General features: G+C 45.5%; 1 protein-coding gene across 2 annotated transcripts in view; it reads right to left on the bottom strand.

The window, feature by feature from the left end:
• Positions 1-16151, bottom strand: part of Trs31 (trafficking protein particle complex subunit 31) — a 106578-nt gene that overhangs the window by 67526 nt on the left and 22901 nt on the right. For both annotated transcript variants that reach the window (XM_075672947.1, XM_075672945.1), the window contains exon 6: positions 3126-3190. In XM_075672947.1, the coding sequence (XP_075529062.1) occupies positions 3126-3190 (65 nt within the window). The remainder of the gene's footprint in view (positions 1-3125; positions 3191-16151) is intronic.

Genomic DNA, 16151 nt, shown 5'->3' with positions numbered 1-16151 from the left:
GAAATGAGGGAAAGTTTCTTTTTGACTGCCAAAAAACTCAAAGACATCACTGCACCCCCTCATCAGGGAGCGACCAGGTAGCAAAGGGAAGGGAGCAGCCATAAGATAGTAATTTCTGGCAGTAACGCCAGGCACCCACCGTCAAGCCCTACAAGGGGACACTGCAGGACCTGTGAAACAGGGCCTGCGAACGCCAGCTGTACATTAGCACTATAAACGAATATGACATTCGTTTGTCCTAGGTTGGCTACTCACACAAGGTTAACCCTTGCTGCCTGGAAAAACTGGAAGTAAAGGGAAGCCAGGAGAAGACAGGAAAGATGGAAAGTGAGAGAAACACGAAGGTTGGAGGGAGAGAGAGAGACACAGGAAAAGGCAACTACCGACTTCTCCTGGGTGGGTCATTCCGGGGGTGCTGTCTATGTGAAGCCGAGACTGATGGGGTGTGTTGCCTCTGCCGAGGGTCCTTAAAGTCCTGACACTAAGCATCCGCTAAACCCCCCAAAATCCCCTTTTCTCCAGACTCGGCTAAGCCACACATGGTTAAACGCGGAAGGGTCCAACCCTCGTGTGCTTGGGTACGTGGTGTCGCAACGCACCAAATGCCTGCTGACACAGACGCCCCTGTGTGGACCGATGGGCACACCTGATCACACAATAGTAGGAGGAAAGTGAGCAGTAATGACTGACTGGTGCAAGCATATGAATTCCCTCTCTGCTAGTTAAACTTATGGTTGTTTACATGGTGTTTAACAACGATTGGGTAATGGTGTTGATAATGGCAAAGAAATAGCTTGCGAAAAAGAAAGAACAACAAAGTGTGGCCTCTCTCTCTCTTTTAATACATACATATACAGTCGAACCCGACTATATCGAACCCGTTTACATCGAATTATTCTATATATCGAACAATTTCTGGACACGGTATAGTTACAATGAGTATATATAGCAAAAATTACGCTTACATCGAACAAAAAAAGCAGCGACTCCCGATATATCGAACGTCAAGCAGCAGAAAGTGCTCCCGGAAGTTGGTTTTTTCTCCCGGTGGCGGGAAAACCCGGCGGCGCGGCTCCATCCAACCGCTCTCCCTACCGTGACCGCCCTGCCTCGGACGAGACGTCGACACCCCCCTGCAAAAAAATGATCCTGGCCCGCCCGCAGCGTTTCCTCAGACAGCCTATCAGAGGCTCTTGTGCCCTCGTCGTGCAGGATGGCGGAAGTGCGAGTTGTCTCGCTGCTTTTCTGGTTCATTGTGTGTGAGCCTTGTAGGCCGTCTCCCGCAGTGTTGCCGTGATGAAGCGGCAAAATTCGCCGTTTGTCGTGAATCTCGAAATCATAAATAGGATTGAACGCGATGAGAAGTCAGATGTCCCCACAGCGTACAAGATTCCGAGGAGCACTCAGCACGATCTTGAAGGGGGAGATTACGGCTAAAGCGGCCAAACTCGCGATCCGGTGCCCGTGGCGCCCGACGTGTACGCAGGGCCGTGTGCGAGTGGTTCATCCGAAATTGCTTCAGCCGTGCCGACTTTCGCGTGCTCGGTGATGACTAAATCCTGATGAATGCGAAGAAGCCGTTGCCGATGTTTCCGAAGTTTGGAGCGAGCTGTCAGAATTTCCGGAAGCTGTTGACGAATCAACAGTGGACGAGTTTGTGAGCGCAAATGATGGTGTCATGACCACAGGAGAGCCCGAAAACGAAGACTACATTGCCGACATCGTACCGAGTGCAAGTGAAAGTGGGCACAATGAGGAAAGCAACGCCTGTCCTTGGCCCACATCCTCCGAAGTGATTGGTGCGCTCGCGCTAGTCGATGCTTCTGCGCGAATGCGGAAGGTTGCGGCCTCAGCTGCTCCGACGCTGACCATGTGGAAAAGTGCGTGCGTCGCAGGCAGTGAAATTGCCCAAGCAGAAGAAAATGCAGGACTACGTCGTGCGAAACTAAGCTAGTTTCAACAATAAAATGATCTTATAAATGGTATGTGCTTTTATGACATCCAACTATTTAGCAGGCTTATATCGAATTATGCTCTATATCGAACTGATGGCGTCTTTTTGCGAGTTCGATATAGCCGGGTTTGACTGCACACATATATCAGGCACGTACATAGGATTTTGGGGGGGGGGGGGGCAACCGCTAGAAGGTAGACCCCTTTGCCAGGCCGAGCTTCAGCTACTTATCATCCTTTACTACAGATGGCGGTAGTTGTTCTGATCGGTTAACGACTCAGGCATTTACAGTGTGCCAAGCAGTGGCCGGTGAAGTCGGATATGTCATGCCAAAGACGTAAAAAGAGCAAAAATTTTACCTTCCACTTTAAATATGCCCCGCAGCACAAGTGCGGAAGCGAGCCAGAGCTTTGTTGTTTGTCGAAGGGGCAAGTTCAAGATGCTCGCATAAGAGGAGCTTATATGCACGCATCAGCGAACCCGAACTGCATATAGGTCAGCATGCTGCTGTTCAGTCAGGTAGCGTGCAATGTAACCGGTCCCAGCAGCTCTGGTGTGCGATAGGACACGTTCTATTCCTGTGCCAGCAGCACTAGACTGTAGAGCGTCCAATTTTCACCGGCATAGCGTAAAGCTTCGCCCCACGTGGATCGCGTTTCCATTAAGCCGGACTATATCTGCGCCTTAAGCTTTGTCACCCCAATGTTCTTGTCTACGAGCGGAGGTGGAATGCATCAAGGCTCTGCTTGTTGAACGGAGACAACCAGATAGAGAAAACTGGCTTGACTCATATAATACTTCGCATTAGAAGAACACTGTGGGCATGGAACAGCGCTGGCACAGCGCACGAAGCAGCTAGCAAGGTATACTAACTCTGTGGCTAGCAGACGTGCAGCAGCTGTTTGCTGATACCCGGGAACAGCATATAAGCAAGGAAAGCAGATGTACGTCTAAATTATCTGAAACTGCTTTTTACGTGGTCCACAATTCCATTGGAGTAGGCTTTTAAACACAGCATCTGAACTTTACAAATGAGAACATCCAACCGAAGATATCTACAAGTGCAGCGTGCTTTTGCTTCCGTGCAAAGCATACAGGCGCAGCCATAGCCACTTGGATATAGAAAGATGCAAGCGCCAAGAAGAAGCAATTGAGAAGAGAAGTTGCTCACAAAGTTGCAGCCGATGAGGATGGCTTCGATGATGCCAGCAACAAATGAGGCACAGTTGAGACTACCTGAAAAACAGAAAAAGAAAGAACAGGAATTGAGGCAAGCCAAAATGCTATGAATGACACATGCACAGTCACAGCCAAGCAGAATCAATCACTAACCATTAATGATTGGAAACAATAGAACACGTTTTGAAGCATTAACCCTTTGAAGGTTTTCGCCGTACATGTACGGCAGCGGTTTTCTGTCCCGCAAGGTCTTTGCCGTACGGGTACGGTTCCGACCCTCCGTTTGAAATTTCGCGCCATAATGACGATGTGGGCTCACCGACAGGTGCTGCCACCTCTTAGCACCTACAAGAAGCGTTTGAAATTTGCTCTACCTTCTTGGGGAGATAAACAGAACTGATTGCTAGCTTCAGCGCGTCGCTCAGACTGCGGCAACGCTCCTTTGGCGGTTTCCGTTTCACCGCATGATCGCAACGGAGCGCGCGAAACGCCATTTTCTTTGTCGGCACTCTCTTGCAGGGCGGTGGAAGTTGATTTCTATCTTGATTGGCGCTGCTCTTAGCTTGTTTATCAGCGACGTCCGCGATCGCGAGGTATTCTCGCTCTCAGTGGCAACGCGCTTTCGCAGTTTCGGTTCCGCCGCGTGATCGCAACGGAGGTGCGCGAAACGTGGTTTTTCTCTTTGTTGGCACGCTATCGCAGAGGCGGCAGAAGTTGATTTCTATCTTGATTGGCACTGCTCTTAGCTTGTTTATCACCACCGCTCACAAAGTATTCTCGCTCTCCGCGGCAACGCGCTTACGCGAGAGGGTGCATCAGACCTCTGCCCAAGGCAGCCGCACGCAGAGATGTCATGTGTGCGCCAACACAACTCCTCGCTCCAAGAGAACATACACGCATTTTAGGTGTGCAGACTGCGATAAGGCGCTGTGCGTAGACCCGTGTTTCAAGGAGTACCACGCTCGGAAGTACTATTGACCATTTTGCAGTTCTGAGTGATTCCGACACCAAAATACTGTTCCTAATTATTTTTTAGTATTTATTCCCGACTTTATACATTTTGTACATTCAAGATCCGCAATAACGTAATTTGACCACCTGGGAAAGTTTTTTTAAAAATAATTCGACCCTCAAAGGGTTAATGCTCACAGATTATGGTGCTCACAAACAGCTGCATTCAAAATGAGCCGCAACACAGTGCCGACATACGAGAAATTGTTTTAATAAATACCAGTAATTGGAACGGTGTTTAGTTCTCCATCTCTTTTTTTTTTTTTTACTTATAGTCATCGCTGCTGAAGAGTCCTGTAGGCCCTTTAACCATGTGCAATGTGCTGTAGCTCATATTTAATCCGACTGCACATTCAAGGTTAAGTATTTTCCTTAATTCTCCTGGTCACCATATCTCCATCTGTATTTATCAAGAGACCTCACTGTATTTTTCTAGCAACATTTCACTAATACAAAAGAACATCAGCATTTCGCAGTGGCTATTATGTAGGAGTCTGCCTGCCCTTCCCAATAATAGTTGGTGAGGAGACACACATGAAACCACGGCCAGTCTAACATAAGGATTTATTTAGCTGAATTCTATTCATTTGTTATCTACTGTCATCGCCAGCTCAACACATGAGACCATAGCCGGAATAACGTAAGGGATCTTTTTGCTCAATTCTACAGTCAACGACACATTTTCTGGACGCCCGATTTTTCGGACATGCTCTATACTTCGGACAACTTGGCGATGCTGCCATGTGCCCCATAGAGTCGATGTAAAAACTTCTGAAATTTCAGACGCAAAAACCTTCAATGTCCGACTTTCCGGACTTTTTGCCACGACCGAAGGTCGGAAACAGCATTAATTGTAGCCACCACTGCCGCCATTTTGATTATCTCGATTCCTCGAACCGGTGCTCTCGCATGCAAGATCCGCTGGCAGCCGCAGTCACCACCTCAGCAACACTAGGCCTAGCTACTCCGATGTTCGCTACCAAGCTTCTTTTTGTATATTGCTGTGTTTTTCATAGAAACAATTCGTCACCCTTAGCAATGGCGCCAACTCGGCCTTTGAACCCTCTCCAATATCTTGTAAGCTCAGAAGGCACGGCATGTTGCATAACCCCTTCAGTCACAGCGTTCACATCTATGGATGCAACCTTTGTTTGCCCGTCTTGTGCAGTGGTACCAAGGAATAGAGTGCAAACATTAGGCTCAGGGTAAATTGAACATTCTGCTAACATAAATTAATTTTACTTCTGAGTGATGTGTATCTTTTGTGGGGATGCGTGACTCTCACGCCTCCCCTGAGATCTAGTTTTTCCGCATGGCTCGTCTCCTGCAGGGCGGCTTCGCCCGCCACGTGGCCTGGCGCCCGCGGCGGTCGGAGTGGTACAAGCGCGGTGCGAGAGATGGCGCGAGCGTCGCGCCGCTGCGGGGTTACTCGGGCGCCGAAAGGAAGGCGCTTGCTCTCTTGGGGGTTCGAGACAGCAAGCAGCACGGACGTGCCGTGCTGCGCGTGCAGCGACCCCTGTTTCTGCGAGACAGTCTTGCGTGGCGGCCTTGGACACCGTCCGCGTGACCGTACACGCGAATGACCAGGCGTTGGGATCCAGCATGGGGCGAACATATTCGCTCGCTACCAGGTCGCGGTAAGTCGGACTTCTAGATTTGTCGCGCGCCCATCGGCATGTTTTGTGGATAGCAACTCGGCTAGCAGGCATTGATCTATGAAAGGTGCAATAAATGCCCTTGTGATTGTTTGCACTACTGTGTTGTCGTTCCTTTGTCCCAAGAGCACGGGTGAGAGACCCCACACTTTACAGAGTACCGCTTTGGTGAACGCACTACTATGTTTTATGTGATGTTTGACACGTGTCATGTTGACAGCAACCTTGAAATATATATTTTTTCTTTCTTGAAATGCTTGCTGCCAATAAATAACTTGTGCATGTAATACGAGCGGGTGATTCATTTTATGAAGAAACGTATCATGACTGACTTTGCAATATTGAAATATTCATAAATGCACAAAGAGTCGTACCGCCTTGACTTGCTTTCAGTGGAGTCTCAATCACCCTGGCAGAATGTATGTATGTTTCACACATGTATAGACAATTAATATAACTAAATTGTGGGGCTTTATGTACAAAAACTACTTTCTGATTATGAGGCACATGGTAGTAGGGGTCTGCGGAAATTTTGACCACCTGGGGTTCTTTAACGTGCACCTAAATTTAAGTACCACGGGTGTTTTTGCATTTCGCCTCCATTGAAATCGGCCTGCCGTGGCAGGGTTTCAATCCCTTGAGCTCACGCTTAGCAGCCCAACACAACAGCCACTAAGCAACCACGGCGGCTTAGTATTGATAGTTGATCATAATACCTGACTGAAGGGGTTAATGCCAGTTCTTGAAAGTCAGCTTCGCCTCAATACATCTGTATTACACACGGAAGCATACGGGAAATATTGTGGTGAAACATACCGAAAGTGGGAAGGGGCAATTGTCATGGGACAGGGTATGTATTCCTTAATTATACACACATGCACCCATTGTCTTCTATCACAGTACGAGCACCGATACGTCTAATAAGCGTAGTGACAGGCCTCCAGAGTTATTTCAGATGTGCCTATGCTGATTTGAGCCCTTGGGGGCAGTAAAAGGCATGCATTCGTTTTTTCTGAAATTTTCACAGCCCCTAGAGAGTGAACTTTGACTATTCTGTTATTATTATCCATCATTCATGGCCAGCTAACCATGCTGATAATGCTTGAAAATGCTGATGAACAGCAAAGAATAACTGTATTGGAAAGCAGCTGTTACAGTAATTTGGCCCATGTTGTGTAGCGACTACAAATCTATCAGTCAACCTAGCCCTGCTACATCACAGGAAGGCTGCAACAAGAACCGTGCTTCACAGGGCTGTGCATGTAATAAGGTAAATTCAGCAAATTATTTGAGGCCAATTATTTCAGCTTATGGGTCCCAAAACAGGCCCTAAGAGAAAGGAAGCGCAGTCGAGGGTGGTGAAAATTACGTGGGGTGATAAAATTAGAAAAATTTGCAGGCAAGTTGTAATCAGCTAGCTCAAGAGAAGGGTAATTAGAGATCTCTAAGAGAGGTCTTCGTCCTGCAGTATACATAAAAAGAAGCTGACAATAATGATGATTACGGCTTACATGGCAGTTTTGAAATGTTGAAACACGGAACTAGACTTATGATTTCCTTACACCGTTCAATATAAACATGTGCCATAATATTTGTACCTAATTAATGTAATAGTTTAATTATTGAAAAGAATGCTTTGGTTCTTGGTGCTAATTATGTCTGCCAGATAGATAATCAATCAGTAGTGGCATGATTTGAGTAAAATTAGTAGGCTATAAAAAAAGCTGTTCAAAGTAAAAAGAAATATAACATTGTACTATAATGCTAATCTTAAGCACAATGTGCTTGTTTGGGTGATCAGGCTGTTGGTAGAGTTAGCACACATAGACAACTCTTATACAGATAAAAAGAGTTTTTATGTACCAGACACACTCAAGGGCGATTTCACAAGAGTTCAAACATGCATGTCTGCTTGATAGTTTTTTTTTGTCTGTTATTTAGTAATGTAGGAGTATTCACACTGTGCAAAACCAAAAATTTATTCCTGAAAAGCATTTCCAGCAAGCCAAAAATATATTTGAAAGTGGCAGCCCTCCTATTCCTTACCACAACATTTCTTTATTTCATGGTTAAATTAAATGCTAACTAATTATGTTGCGTCGAAACACTTTTCTGCCAATTTTAATGTGCTTGACAGTAAATTATTCACGCATTTTTTTAAAGTTGTCCACAAACATAAATTTCTTTTAGAACTCCAAACATGGCCCAAATCAGAAAAAAGTTGCAACTTTGATGCACCTTGCCACATTTTCTATTTGACACAGAATTTCCTCTTTGCAACATTTATGCAAAATATTATTTTCCTATGCAAAACACATGAGAAGGAAAAAATGGTTAAATGAACAAGTTTCTTCAAAAACACTCATTTTCAAAGAATAAGGTAAACAAACTCCGGTTGCAATTTTTGAAAAAAAATGAAGAAAAACTTGAATGGAAGTCCGCTTATATCGGGCAAAACGTGGTTGCGATAATGTGTTTCCACATTTGCTTTATTCCCAAAATATAATGGGCCAAAGTGCCCCATGTTGAGCGTGCTGGCTTTAGTGCCGCAATGACTCGTTCTGGTTTGTTAACATTTACTCTATTTTATAAAAAGAAAAGGCAATGGTTGCCACAAATGAAGGAAACCTGGGTTTCTTATTGTGGCAAGAACAGAGAATGTGTTTTCTGCTTTGTTTTCTGGGATAGGCGAGAGGAGAAACTCGACAATACTTGTGGTGCTCGAATAAATTTTTTTGCGTGTCCCTTGCAGTAAGTATTTCAAAAGGGTTTAATCACCATCAGCTGGCTAGTAGTGGCAGTTCTCGCAGCGGGCAATGCATGTCCCTTTCACTGATCGCGCGCACACATCCCCAAATGCCCCGACTGAATCTTCAGCACACGCGGCACGGACTTCCACTCCACTGACTTCTGCTGACGATGCTCCTCGATGGCTGCAGCAGGCACATGAAGCAGGGCCACATTCTTGAGGTTGCCATTAAGTTGGGAGACCATTTCACGTGCCGACTGAATGCAGGCAGTGCTTCCAGACCTCAGGTTGTACAGGGAAGCTTGGTGCTTAAGCAGTCCACCCACACCGTCACAGGCGTTCTTCCCAGGCTCAGTAGTGGGAAATATCAACCTTGCGGACGTGTACTTGGAGTGGCACAACTCATACAGTTGGTACCCGTTTTTAAAATGGCTCGCTTCACCACTGCTGACGTATGTTACGTGACAGTAGATGGGTGTTTTTTCATCTAACACGTTGTGCACTCAACCTAAGGCGTGGCAGGCCGGCACACTGTGTTGTGACACATGCTGCTTATAAAGCTGTGTGTTGCTTTCCTTGCCGTGGTGACACAGATGAAAATGGGTGAGATTTGTTTCTTGTGCCAATGGTACGATTGTGTTTCATTTGAGAGGACCGTCCAGTTTTCCACAAAATCTAAATGCAGAACAATGCTTCTGCTCCGCTTGCATTTCTTTGCCTCATGAATAGTCACGGCTTGAGTGCGTGTATTCGTGAGGAATCTATTTGGTCACCTGTTTGCCGAGCTCTTTCATAAAGAGGGTTGGAGACAACGTCTTCTTGATCAAGTCACCACTTTCCCAAACAGCAAATGTGACTTCATCCTCGTCAAGCATTCCCAGAACGGGCAAAGTGAGGCTTTCACTCCATGGGCAGCGCTCGCATTCACCTAAGATATAATCTGTGGTTGGGGAGCTGCAATGGCACAATGCTTTCATGCCTTCCAATGAGATTTCAATGCCTGTTATGTTCTCAACGGCAGAGACACAAAGGTTGGCATTAGTGCAATAAGCGCAAATGCAAACTTCTTGTTGTGGTGTGAGCAGCACTCATTTTGGACACAGGCTGCAAAACTTTGACAGGGCAATGGCACTTCGGGGTAAACTGCTTTGAACAACTGGAACATCTCATGGATAGAATGAGTCATAAACTGCTATGAGACATACTCACTCTGGCCATTCGTGATGACTGACACAACGTCCTTCTTGGTCGGGCTCTGCTGAGAGCACTCAAGTTCGTCCTTGGTGAAGCAGTCCAGCGCAGCTTGTACATCTGACAGGCTTGACCTTGACCTTATGTACGGATCAAACTCTGACCACATTCCATGCTTCTCACACCAATTTCTGAGCATGTACGTTGTGACAGCTGGGATTGCCTCTTGAACACATTTATTTTCAACTTCTGGTGGCACAAGCACAAAAGTAAAGAGATGGAGGCACTCTTGATAGGACTTTGAAGCCTTGTACGCTTGCTTCATGCTATTTAACCAGCCAGGGCATGCATGACGTTCTGTCACCGACGGTTTAGGTGCACCTACGCTTCCGTATGCAGTGTTTAGAGTTAAGCGTATCTTTGTCACCACGACACTTTCAATCTCGGCCCGTTTTGTCTTTTCATAAGATTGTCTGCTGCGTTTGTGAACGGAAGATGGTGGTTTCAATGGCGAAACATCGGAACAAAGGTGGACGTACGTGTTCAAGTCATCAATCACCTCTTCCTTAAGGAATGGCTCGCTTCACCACTGCTGACATATGCTATGTGACAGTATATGGGTGTTTTTTCATCTAACACTTTGTGCACTCTTCTTCAACACAAGTGTCACTAGATGAAGATAGCATTTCCTTGAGGCCGCAGGAGGCAAAATACAAACATTTATGCAATGAATATTTTTTCTTCTTAGAAACCTTCTCGTGTAAGCGTAAATAATCGGCAGAGCATACTTGGACCAAGCTGTAGCAAAACGCTAGACAAGTCGAAATATGTGATAACAGGAAAGAAAATAAATGGCATGGGAAATGACTCTGATAACTTTGAAAAAAGCACAGTGTGGGTCGCACGCAGCGGTGCCGAAGAAGGCTCCGGTATTCACTGCACATGAGGGATGGGGAGCAGGCAGTGAGGTAGCACCTCCATAATGGCACACCTGCTGATTATGGAACCGCTCCGTCGCTTACGGATTAGCCAGCCTTGGCACCGCTTACAGGTGATTTACTGTGTGCACCAGGCAAGTTTTGGCAAGGTAAGCCACACCATGCACTTGCGGTGTCTTACATGCTGTTTAAAAGCGAATAATGAATGCATAAGTGCAATGCTCACAGAGGTCGTAGGGTGCAAACTCAGTATGCATTAGCACTTTAGAGGGCAGCGGCTCCCCACCCCTGTACCACTAGACACAAATAAAATCTGACAATGCATTTTTGTTGAAAACAAGCTGCCAGAGCGAAGTTCTGAAGCAGCAAAGAAATTAGAACCAGATTTGTGTACAATGCAAACTGATAGACGACTAACAAAGGTACTGAAGCCAGCACTCCAACGTGGGCCCCTTTGGTCTGTTATATTTTGTGCATAAAGGAAATGAGGAAACATATTATTGCGCCCAAGTTTTGCCCGACATAAGCATATTTCCATCCAAGTTTTCTTTTTTTCAAAAATAAGAGCCCGAGTTTATCTTATTTTTCGAAAATGGGTCTTTTTGAAAAAAAACTTGTATAACTATATTTTTTTTCATTTGCCTTTCGCATAGGAAAATAATATTTCACATAAATATTGTAAAGAGAACATTTTGTGTTACACTTTTTTCAAGTTTCTGTGTGAAATATAATATGCACCAAGATTCATCAGTTAAAAATATTTTCTGATTTGGCCGATGCTCGGAATTTTGTTACATTTCTTTTTCATTTGTGGACCGCAAAAAAAATGGAACTGATTTACTGTGAAGCGTATTAAAATGAGCCAAAAGGTTTTTCGACACAACATTCTTGGTTTGCATATACAACTCGGCTGTGAAATTGGAAAATATTGTGGTAAGCAATAGGACGCTCTTGCCGCCACCTTCAAATATGTTTTTGGCTTGCTGGGAATGCCCTTTAAGAACAATATTTTCGGTTCTGTGTAGTTTGAATATTCCTGCATGACATCTAAAAAAAGACAAATCAAAAACATTGAACGGACATGCACGTTTGGTCTCTCGTGGAATCGCCCTCAATACCTTTGCGTTGCAGCACACCTTTAAAGCAATTATAATTGCTGTCGCTAAAAAGCTTGTTAACAGCAGCTCACTAAAAGTAACTAATAGCAACTAATGTTAAACCTCGTTATAATTAAGTAGAATCTGACACGAGAATACAATCGTTACATCCGATATTTGTTATCAGCATGTATTCACACACACTGATATTAGTGAGAAACACTTTATATTTGCTTTGTTATATTCAGTCATTTGTATATTTATGTTTGTTATGCACATGTGTAACTGTACAGTGTGTGCAAACAAGTACCCTATCCGGGATCTCCACATGGAAGTAACACTTCATCATGAAAGTCTTGAAAGCAGGGAGGTTAATGCAGTGGTGGTCCTGCCAGTTTAGGATTGGGTGCAATTTCTGGAGCAGGAAAAATGTAGTTCTGGAGCAGTTTAAGAGCAGCCACAGTAGCATTTTGGAGCAGTTTGAGTGTAGAAAAACTTGTCTCATTTGGAGTAGTACAGTAGTAATCTGCAGCCATTTGGCGAAGCTTGTTATTACTGTGCAATAATTAAGTGCTGCTTTAAATGAAGCAAGGCACGAAGACAACAGCAACAACAGCTTGCCTCCCCACAGGTGGTACACCACACACCATATGCTGCAAACATTTTTATTTGGGTAGGCTTAATTTTGTAAACAATTACATAAAATTTTGTCGGCTAACGAGAATAAAGATATGTGCCTAGGCGTAAGACAGCCATAAAACTACAAATGAGCTAAAACAATTTGCGTCATCAGGCACAAGGCAAAAAGTGATGGCAAATGTCTTATGTGCATTACAAATAACAGATGTGCTTTGACGTGCTTTGCCGCACTAGACAAAATGTGTATTGCACCCAATAACAATGCTGGAAGCTCCACAAGAGACTATTCGTCTATGAATGGCGCCAAGAACTCGCTTTCATTGCAAGGCAGTTTGTCGGCTTCCCATGTGTCGTGTGGCTTTGCGAATAGATACGAGTCATTTCGGTGTAAAACCATCTTCTGTCGCCGATACCCAACCAACCTTTCGAAGCACTAGCTTTTACTGCTCCCAAGGGATCAAATTGACACAGCCATGTCTGAACTAGCTCATAAGGCCTGCCAGAACAAATGTTAGGCATATCAGTGCTCGTAACATGACAGGAGACGGCGGGTGCACGCATGCATAATTAAGCAATACATACTCTGTCCTGTGACAATTGCCTCCTCCCACTCTTGGTATGCTTCACCACAATACTTTGTATATGCTTCACCATGTAACAAAGCTCTATTGAGGCAAAGCTGACTTTCGAGAACCAGCATTATGCAACATGGTCGTGCTTTCCACGCTTCAAAGCCACTAGCGAGGATTACAAAGGCAGAGATGGCGCCATTGCTAACATAGGCGAATCATTATTCGCAACTTTCACGGCCTATAGGGGGCGCCACCTTAAAGGGCCCCTGAAACGGTTCGGGCAAATTTTGTAGACGCGTAGGGTACAGCTTAAGTACAACATTCGCACCAGAATTTAAGTGAAGCGTTATGTATTAATGGAGCTACAAGCGATCAGAAGTTACCCTCCTCCCTAGCCATGCTTTTCCTCCTCAACTCGTTCGCCGAGCGAGCGGGGCTAAGCTCCGCCTTCACTGGTTCTGCATCACGATGCGACGTCACATCGTCCACTTCCGGTTGTTTTGGAGCCCGCCCCCGTCCGCGCGAGACCTCTCCGCTAGCCGCTTGGCCGTCGACCCCAAGCGACAGCTATCGAAGTAGCGTGCATTGCGAGCATTCTGTCGTAGCGTCGAACGTGTCTGGTATTCCGGTAACCGCAGGCAAGTCATTTCGGCGAATGGCTGGAGGCATAAACTCAAGCTGATGAAGGAACTTTAGCGTAGACGTACGTGAGCGGCCTGATCGGTCGCACGGTCCAGACACTTGTTGGCGCAGCGCTTAACCAGCCAAACAAAGCGCTAATATTGCTCTAACCAAGTGTTAAACATTTTAAACATTTATAAAATCAACGCGTTGATGATTACACTCCTGCGAAAAACACACACCAGCAGCAAAGAAGAATACACTTCGTTGCTGCTACTGTATATGGTCAAGCGGCCAGACCCTGTCCTCTTGCGCTTGCGTTTGCCCTAATACCTGACTCGCGAAACGCTATTGCGTTAGTAATCTTCCGGTGTAAAGTGACGGCCACAAACGCGCAAATCCTGGCGCCGATCGGATAGTGGCAGTCCGATGCGCAGCAGCCAGTTCGCTCGTACGCTGCCTTGCAGAGGGACACGATGTCGCAGCTTGACATATTGCCAGTCGCTACGTTTGCAGTCCACAAGGCAACAAAGTCGAATCATAGTGCTCGCGAAAAGACTGAGACTGACTCTGACCGCGGAGCTCTCGTCAAAATGGAGTATGTTGTAACACAAGCAGACGACACTTGCTGTGTGCTGGAAGTGCTTAAGTGTACTGAAAAATTGTTCTTGTGCACTCTCTTTATGTTACTTTCTTTTTATAAAAACAAATTAACTAACATTACAACTATTACAAAGATCATTTGTTTACCATAAAGTTGGAAAAATTATCGATCACGCGCCCTGGTCAGCCAATCGGATAGCTCGCCCCACTGACGTCATATGGTTAGGGGCGGCTTAAAATTCCGCCGAGCAGTGTGCTGCGATCGGCAGCGATGTGCATTTTTAAAACCTTATAATAAATTACATGCTTTACGCGGAGCACTTAGATGTGTCAATTAATGATCAGAAGGACCTACTCTAACGACTCAGTACGTTTGTAGAAAATCGTCAAAAGCGTTTCAGGGTCCCTTTAAATCCAACATGGCTGTCCGAGAGATTAAGAACTAGAGCAGTCAGTGCAGTGCTGCGGTCGTCTTGCACAGTGACATGTTGTTTCGCGTCGTCATGTTGAAATGTCTCTTCAATTTACACGCCTGCTGTCATTAGCCTGCATAATGGCTCATATTGGGCGAGCAGAAGGCAGGATTCGAAGCCTGTTTGAAGGCGAGGAAGTCCTAAATGCTGGTCATCTTGTGTGCTGCGGCATAAAAGTATGCACGTCGATGTCGGTGACTGTTGAAGGCCTTTGCATACAAACTTCGCGGCTTCGAAGCAAACCACACGAGCTGTGGTTTCAGTTTTACCGCGACGGTGTTAAGAAAGTGACTGTGCTTTCTGTTTGCTATTCTATTAATTTGACCTCTTTGAACGGGTGCCATAAACTTTTATACGGTATGGTGCTCTCTGCAAGTTGTTACTTAGACCGCCTGAATAAGCCGCCGTGTCGAGAGAAAAAACCTTCCTGGTGTCGCGCGACCGAAGTCCTTTACATTGATGGCATGAAAAGCAGCCCTAAAGCAGCGTTTTGTGTGCAAAAATTTCTTGTCTAGTTATCTCTGGCTGTGTTCACAAAGCTGGATGTTGAACACGAGAAGTAAACAAAAAACCATATATGACCGCTCTTGCGAGCTAATACGATAATAGTTCACCCTTGTAATTTAGTTATTGCGCTTTATGCGTGTTGTGCAAGCTTCAGTCTTGCGGTAGTTTTACAGCCTGCTTCAGTCCTATACCGCGTCTTGCCTATAGACAGATCAAGCGATATAGCCGATATTTACCGGTCCGCGGCAATGCTAGCTTCATTCTTCCAGTTATCTTTATAAAATAATATACACGCAGATCAGATGAGGGTTCCCTACATGAACACTGCACAGTAGTTTGTAACGTTTGCTGGACTACGATTTGTTACCTTACGAGTGCAGTCATGCGTGCCTGTCCACTTGTTGCAGCCACGCATCAAAGTGGCAGACGAGGTACGAATTCCGGGTCCCTCTACGCCTGCGTCACTTTGCTTCGATGCACAAATGAGAAACTCATCTCTCTTTTCAAAAATGGTGGAATGTCAAGTCGGTGTTGCAGAGCACGAATGCATGAACGAGAATGAGAAATTCTGAAGCAGGTACAAGGCTTCACGGAGAATGTTTGCGCTCCAATGTAGCCGCAAAGGCGTGAGTGGCAAGAACGCAAGCATCAGTCATCATACAACACATTTGAGTTAAGATTGCGCATTATTTCTTTCGCTGCGCGTAATATAGAGCTATGCCTGCGTCTTTATGAAGGTGAGTCTATTTGCGATTTCAAATGCTCGGAATCGTCAATCATCTGTCATATTCCCAAAAAGTCCTCCCGCATAAAGTGCGCACTGCAAAGCTTCATAGCTTCTGTGACAGCTTTGCCAATCCGCAGCTTAATAATCAATTTGTTCCTTATGGACGCAGCCGGTGGGAATGAGTGAAGGCTCACATCCCGTACCGCATAACTACCACTCGGCACCCATTGCGACA

The sequence above is a fragment of the Dermacentor variabilis genome, chromosome 10, assembly GCF_050947875.1.
Source record: "Dermacentor variabilis isolate Ectoservices chromosome 10, ASM5094787v1, whole genome shotgun sequence".
NCBI lineage: Eukaryota > Metazoa > Arthropoda > Arachnida > Ixodida > Ixodidae > Dermacentor > Dermacentor variabilis.
The sequence above is the reverse complement of the archived record's forward strand: the minus strand, read 5'-3'. Positions and strand labels throughout refer to the sequence as shown.